At 34.3% G+C, this 8,030-nt stretch overlaps 1 protein-coding gene across 2 annotated transcripts in view; it reads left to right on the top strand.

The window, feature by feature from the left end:
* The window catches only part of LOC106477510 (brefeldin A-inhibited guanine nucleotide-exchange protein 3-like), a 128,862-nt gene that overhangs the window by 91,089 nt on the left and 29,743 nt on the right, over positions 1-8,030 (top strand). For both annotated transcript variants that reach the window (XM_022381466.1, XM_022381467.1), the window contains exons 27-29: positions 1,917-2,037; positions 5,785-5,974; positions 6,510-6,680. In XM_022381466.1, the coding sequence (XP_022237174.1) occupies positions 1,917-2,037; positions 5,785-5,974; positions 6,510-6,680 (482 nt within the window). The remainder of the gene's footprint in view (positions 1-1,916; positions 2,038-5,784; positions 5,975-6,509; positions 6,681-8,030) is intronic.

The following is an 8,030-nucleotide window of genomic DNA, read 5'->3' on the forward strand; positions in this document are numbered from 1 at the left end:
TAGATCTTGTAATGTATTATATTCATGTTTAGCATCAATTGTTAAGTTAAAAACTTGCTATTAAACACAAATTTAAAGTTTTATTTCAGTTAAATTTTACAATGTAATAAAACGTCTTTGTACTTAAATGCAAGTCAGAGGCTCTGTTCAGAAAATTTCATAAAATAAATTGAGCGAGCTTTTGTGTGTTACTGATATAATGCATTATTTGTCATTACATTATCTTGTCACTTAATTAGCCAAAATTTACTGGAAAAGTGATACAGTGCATATAATTTCCAGTATGCACAAATTTGCTTCAGAATTGAAAATATAAAGTCTAAGGATAAGCAAAGGTTCATACATAAACATACATAATATTCTTTATCTGCCTTTTAAAAGACACAGGTTATAAGTCATTGATTAGTAATTTGCCCTTGTAGAAGTAGAAGTATTGCCTCGGTATTTCATGAAATTACCAATTAGTAATTAACTGATCTAATAATTGTAGTTATAAACACCTATATGTAGTGTCTGTATACACATTTCTTCATGAAATGATTACTTTTTATGTTAACTGGTCTGTAGTGTTGATCATTGGAACATGAAGTAAAGTGCCAAAATTCGATGTTTACTGGTCATCCTAACAGTGATGATGTGAATATTTAGTGCCCTAAAATGGCCTAGAATGCACCATAGTGCACATAGACCCTAGATTTTATGGGATGAGATACAGGACTAGCCAAATGACTAATTTGATTTTTTTTTCATCCATGTTAAAAGTCAGGGGATGAATTTTTATGTAACATGTATGAACTGTTTCAGTATTCATGAAGAGGTAATCATTTTTTTTAATGCTGGACATTTTTTTCTTGAAGATGTATTCTCATCTTCTGATATTAAAATTTCTTAATCATTGTATATCACCTTTTTTGTATTTTTTCACACTTGTTGTCCATTGAATTAACCAAAAAGAATAACCTGAGTAGAAACTTAACCCTTTTTTGGCTTGACATGTCACTCAGTTCATTTGGAATGCACACTTGCACCTCAACTTTAAAAATTAAAAAAAAACAACTAAATTCTGATTCTAAGTTATTTTCTGCACAAAAAAATTGGTAGAGTTAATATTTTAGCATCATATAATGCTCATCTAATTAATGAATCAAAACTTTTTTAAATGTTCAAGCTGCCATATCTCTTTGGTGCCTGAACTGTAAATGTTCTACTTCTATATTTAAAAAACATTTTGCTATGTCCTAAACTTGTATTTATATGTACGGATAATGCAAATACCATCTCTACCATCTTGTTTGCATAGGCAAGAATTAACATACAGCAATATATATAACTATACAATCACAATTGATTTTAATTTATCCTACTTTTGTCTGTTAACATTCTACTAGACTGTGTGCATGTGCTTTATGTAGGAATGATGCTAATGCCGTCCCTACATTTACTTCCTTGTCAGAAAAGTTTATTTTTTACTTGTATTATATATAAGGCGTTTGAAGTTGTATTTTAAGTATCTTAAACAGCTTATTCCTGGTAATTTACAAGAATAAATTAATAGCATCATAGCTCTGTGGTGAGTAAAAACAGCTAAAACACCATGCACTTATTAGGTTTACCGCATTGCCCTTGACATAATTTGTTGATTTCATTGCTAATAAGTGTGTGTGTGTGTTTTTGTTTTCTTTTTTTTCACATCAAAATTACAGTAATAAAAGTGGATTATATGTTGGATTACTATTGCTGTTACACAAGATAAGCTTTATAAAAAATACTGGGGGACAATAATTAGAAAGAGAGCATTAATTAGGGGCAATATGGTATATGTTATATGATTTACAAAAACTTTTTACTTTGACTTTTTATAATAATGTATAAAAAGAAGTCTAATTTATTGATAGCATTTTAACATTGTTTTATAGAATCAAGTTTAATACTGAGCCAACTTTTGTGGACCCAGTTATTCCTAACATGAAAGTGATTCATTTTGAGAGCAAGAATGAGACAGATACAGATGTAAAAAAGACTTATGCTGTAGAAGAGGTAAATAATAAGAAATCCAGTACCCTAACATAGGTTACTACAAGAAGAAATTCTTAAGGGTATCAGTTGACATTCATATTAAAAGGATATGATACAATTTAAACTGAAATGATCAGTACAAGTGCTTGTCCTGATGAAATGATCAATCACAAGCTTTTCTTAAAGAACAGTTACATGTGCCTATCTGTTTAAGTTATTAGTTTACATGTGCTTCTTAAAATGAAAATTTTCTTCATTATTTAGATGATTTAATGTTATTGGTTTTTTTATAATTCTTAGATTAAAATATTGAGAGTTAATAAAAATTATGAATTCATATTTAACAAAATTGACTTTTTAAGGAGTAGGTAATGAAAGAATGCAGACAGTGTAGGTAAGGTTGAAAATAAAGTTTAATCTACTATTAAGGAACAACAACAAGTTTGTCATCACTCTGTAATAATGGATTTAAACTATTTGAGACTACACAGTATTGTGTATTTATCTTTTTTAATCGTATTCCTGTCTTGTGCATCACATATGATTCACAGAGCATAATGCTAAAGCACCTGAGTATCCACTAGAATGCCAAAAGTTCTTCCCTTTGGTCTACTGTTATCCACCCACTAACTCTGAAGGTAGTTGTGTTCTGTCAAGATTAGAGGGGTCTTCACATCTATGCTTACCCTCCTATTTGACTCCTCTCCACAGTTCTCTCCCTCTTCCAAACCATTCCTTGTCTCGTGCTACTGGTGGCTCTGTATTGGTTGGTGCAACCATCATTCTCACTGCTCCAACTTTTACTTGTACAATCTCTTCTACCCTCACCTCTGTCTATGTCCCTATTCTGTCAACCTGAGTTGGACATTCTTCAACCAGATATCACCACACACACTGTCTTCCTGTGTTGCTTTTCTCAGATCCATTGTCTCAGCCTAGGGACTGACTCCACATGTTGCACATTTCCTTTCCCGATCCATTAGACCTTCTTCCATGTCCATTTACCATGGACGATGGTATACATTCCACTCTTGATCCCTTAAACATGGTTTTTGTCCCTCCCACTCTTCCATTCCTCATCTGGTTGTTTTACAAAGGCTTGTCCACTTTGAGTGTGCCTAGCTATCAGGTGGCCTTGTTGAACACCTTCTGTTTTGTCTTCCCCTGTTATTTCCCTCCTTTTTTCACTCATTTTGAGTCGTGCATCCTACACGTTCCTTTTATTTGCCTGATTTGGATCTTAGTGTGGTCCTTTATTACCTTTGCTGTACTTCTTTTGAACCTTTGTCATCATTTTCCATCTACTATCTCTCCCTTAAGACCTATTTCCTTCTCCTCCTTGCTTATGGATGTTGTAGAACAGATATTTATGCCTTTACCGTAATCTGCTTTCTTTACCATTCCATTTATGTCATTCTATATCTCGACTGGTCCTTCCTCTCTCAGACTTATGCTGCCCAATTTGGTTGTTTGACTTTCATATCCATTTCCATTACCTTCTATCTACTACTGGTACTCCCATTCCAATCCTGACATATTTGGACTTATCCATGGAAGGTCGTCAAATCCACAATATTTCTTCTCATCACATTCATCATATCACCATATCTTTGGCTTCTCGCTTTCACTCTCTGTTGGAGAAGATTGTTCAGGCCAGAATGTGGACCACTTCCAATACCTTCATTGCTCATTATCTGCATGTTGTGGCTCTATCTTCCTCAAGCGGATATTGTCTCTCTCTCATGGTGATTCAACACACATCCATTTGCTTTGACTGGGGTACATCTTATCACTTCCTTTCATTTATTTTTATTTTCAGCAACTCTCGTTTTTACCACTAATACTGGGATCTCACTCTGTGTCAGGTGTTGCCTGGTCAAGTATACTTTGACTCAAACTTACACGATTTGTAGATTATGCTATAATGCTCACTGTAGAGATAGGGTGTTCTGCAAGACCACTAGTGGCATACCCAGTGGTATACATATATATATATATATATATATATATATGTGTGTGTGTTTCTAGATATCAGTAAGTTTCACTCAGTGGTGGACTGTCAATCATGGACGTAATGCAGAAGGGGATTTCTGCATATCTATGCCAACCCTTGGTTGAATAAATCGGGGTCGGTCTGCTTTTCAAAATAGGAAATCGCAGACACCCATTGCACTTTCTCTAGTGTGAAGTTCCTCTGGACTTCCCACTGCATTTACTTGCCCCTATTTTTTCTTCCAGTGGAGCACAAAAGTCCTTACCACTTCCCAATTCCTGGAGTGGTGGACCATTGAGGCTTCCTTCTTAATTTACCATACATACATATGATTATACACTCAGTGAGATGATTTCAAAGATGGTTTCCTTAATTCTATTTCTTACCTCTTGATGTTTTTTCCCAGGGGACAGCTGTTGCTTGGAGCAGGTCCAGCCAACATGGAATCTATCTCATAATTCCAGGTTTGGGATGACACTGCCCTGTTCCTATAGTTGTGTGCAGTAAATGCCCTTCTTTTTGTTAATTCCAATGGTGGTTTGGGGAATTTGTCCAGTTGTGGCTGAAAACTAACTTCCTCTTCATAATTCTGGTTGCTTGATATATGACACACTGTTTACTTACAATTGGGGTTGTTGAGTATATATAACACTCCACATGTTTATGTTAAAGTGTATCTTTTTTTTTTATCCTCAACCTCCTAATGCTGTGGACGAGTTATTGAACTTCATCTATCCGGTTGAGGTTGTGTATGTACAATGCTAATTCTGTTTATATTTTACTGTGGAATCCACCTTTTTTATTCTGCCCATATCAGATTAATTTCCTACTTCAAGGGTGAGGAGCATACTTGATGTTCCAGTAGTAGTAGTAGTAGTGTGATACCCCACAAGTATTTTGTTTCCATCTCCGAGCACACCCTGCTTCAATCTGGGCAGTCGCTTTCCACTTGGTTTTTATGTAGTGTGCCTAATGGTCCCTCCATCTTTGCATGTGGGATTCTAGTTTTGTGTGAGTAAAGGTAAGACTGTATCAGAACTTAACATTTTTCTTACACTGAAATTGTACTTCCAGTAGGTACTTATCTTTTTCCTCACACTTCACACCCTTCCTCCCCATGGCCAGTGTTCTTCTTTTAGAGCTTACCAATTCTCATAAGTGAGGATTGAGCAAGATTAGCAGAGGGAGCTAGATGCACCAATATAGATGGTGCAATACTATTGGTGATGAGTAGTCACATGATATCTATATGTTCAAAAATGGTGTGAAATTGATGGGGTATATAGACTGGTGCACTGAGTGTGAAACTTGTAGCAATGCTTAGAGGGCAGATAGAAGATCAAAACAGCTTTGTGTGAGAGAGGTGTTAGTATATATCAGTAATATATTTTCAGTGTAAGAAAAACGTTAACTTTTATTAACTGGTACAGTTTTTTTATGTACATCTCAAAATATTTCAAGTTAATAATTTGTCAGTCTTGGATTTAACTTCTTATATTTTTTTAACAATACATTTTAGGCAACATTAAGATGAATTGTATAATTGAAAAATAAATTTGATATTATAATTTTTTTTCATGTTTAATGCTAATTCTGAAATTTGAAAACTTCCTACAATTTTCGGTGCAAGAATTTCACTTTAATTGAATGGCTTGTTTACAATTTTGATCTAACTTTTTAAGTTTTGTTTAAAATGTTATGTATTTACACATATATTAGTCTTTTGATAGAATGTAACTGTTAATGGAATCCCTTTGTATTTTAATCCTAAATAGGAAGTAGAATTAATAAAGCCTGAAGAATCGGTATCTCTTAAAAAACTTGATCAAGCCACGGGTATCCTTCACGTGTGGTTTCTGTTGTTGGAAGGACTAGCTGGTGCTGTTGCTACCTGCCCTCGTCGATATCAGCCTCATACAATGGAAACTTTATTCACAATGCTTCAGAACCTACATAAAGTACCAGGCAAGTTTTATTTTAAGTACCTTTTGTGCTTCCCTTAGTACAAGGTTTACTAAATGTGTGTACCTTTAGATCATATAGTGATAAACAAACAAAATTATTGCTTCAAATAAGGTTTAGACAGAGGAGGGTATACTTGAAAGGCATTGTTAATGAATTGCATCTGTCTAGGAAGTTTTGGATGATGTGCATCTAGTTCAGACCTAATGAATATCTTTGCTAGCAGCTGGAAATGTCAACATAAATCTCAAACACTTGCAGTCAATTAACAATGCTTTTCAAATAAGTAAAATTCTTTAATGACTGATCTTTTATGGAAAGTTTTATACATTATTTTATGCTAAAAAAACAAATAACAAATCTTGGTAGTTTATATAATTAGTCATTTTCTTCTGCAATTAAATGTTCCAGAAACGTTGTTCTTGTTGTTTTTTGCAATTTTATCAGCAGTTTTGACACGTCTAAAGTTTGAACTTATTTCACAATACTTGCTTTAAGAGTGTAAATCTTGATAATGGTGGCTTAACTTCAACCATAGGTCCAGAATTTGGTATCTATTGTGTCAACCACCTTCTCTTGCCCATGCTTCAAGGCTGGTTACGGAGGACATCTAGAATTTATCGAGGCTGGGACAACTTTGCTTCAAATTTTAAACAGTGCTGTGGACTTGCCACTGACTTAATTGTTGACTATCTGAAAATTCTTTCTGGTAGGTTCTGATGTAAAGAGGCATATTTTGGTTTCAACAAAGTAATTGAAGATTATGTCTATTAATTACAAAATAGGGGCTAATAATTTCCTAACATAGTTGGAAATCTTTGTTTAATAGATTGTAACATGAAGAGCCCTAATTCTTCATTCCACTAAGAAACTTGTTACATGTGGAATCTTTATTTTTTTGTTAAGGCTGTTATTTGTAGAATATTCATTCTATTGATTAGTAATTATTAGGTTTTAAATCTTTATTCTGTTTGGTATTGCTATGATACATAGAATATACATTTTATTGAGTACTTTATATTGCCTTGTCTTTATTCTTTTGTGAATAAAAAATGTTATGATGTAGCAAATCTTTATTCTGTTGAGAAGATTGTGACATAAGAAATCTTTATTCTGTGTATTAGAAAAAATATTCTCTTGAATTGTTTCTGCCATATAAAATCTTTATTCTGTTTGATATACTTTGTTAGAAAGAAATCATTCTACTGAGTAATATGTGGTTTTAGAAATCTCTATTCTATTTTTGTTTGTTGTGATATAGAAAATCATTAAGTGTGGGTATGGTGTTAAAATGTTATTATTCCATTAATCTTATATATACAACTGGAAAAAAGTTAAGCACCCCCAAATATTTTTCAGGATTGCTTATTGAAAATAAGGTTCAATTTTCATGATGTTGAGCAATGTTCATAATTTCAAACATAATTAAAAGGATGTGAGCGTTCAGGTGTGACATTTAAATCAGGCACATTTTTTTTCCCCACGTGCAACTTGCTCCCTTCTACACGTCCAATATGCACTATTTTCTCGTGCATCAAATCCGTATTTAAGTCCCGAATTTCTGAATGCAAAATCATTTTAAGTAAGAAGACGGATATCAGAGGCACAGAGATGGCAAATTATTGGCATGAATTCCGCTGGTATGTCCTATAAGGCGATAGGTAGACAGCTTGGCTATCATTACACAGTGATCAGCCGTTTGGTCAGAAAACATGTTGCCATCCAGAATGTTAAGAACCGTCCTCGATCTGGTCGACCATCTGTAACAACCCAACGTGAAGATAGGAGCCTTGGTAGATTAGTCAGACAAAATCCGTTTGCAACAAGCACCCGTCTTAAAAGGCAGTGGTTACCTGGTCGTAATCTGTCAACCAGAACAGTAAGAAATCGTTTAAAATCTGCTGGACTGAAGTCAAGGAGAGTCATAAAACGCCCGACACTTGACGATAGCCATCGCAAGGAGAGGTTGGCCTGGTGCAGAGCAAGGCAGAAATAGAACCTTCAAACCTGGGGACGAATACCCTGGTCAGACGAGAGTAGAATTTTACTCCACGTAACT

Source organism: Limulus polyphemus, unplaced genomic scaffold, assembly GCF_000517525.1.
Source record: "Limulus polyphemus unplaced genomic scaffold, Limulus_polyphemus-2.1.2 Scaffold166, whole genome shotgun sequence".
Classification (NCBI taxonomy): Eukaryota; Metazoa; Arthropoda; class Merostomata; order Xiphosura; family Limulidae; genus Limulus; species Limulus polyphemus.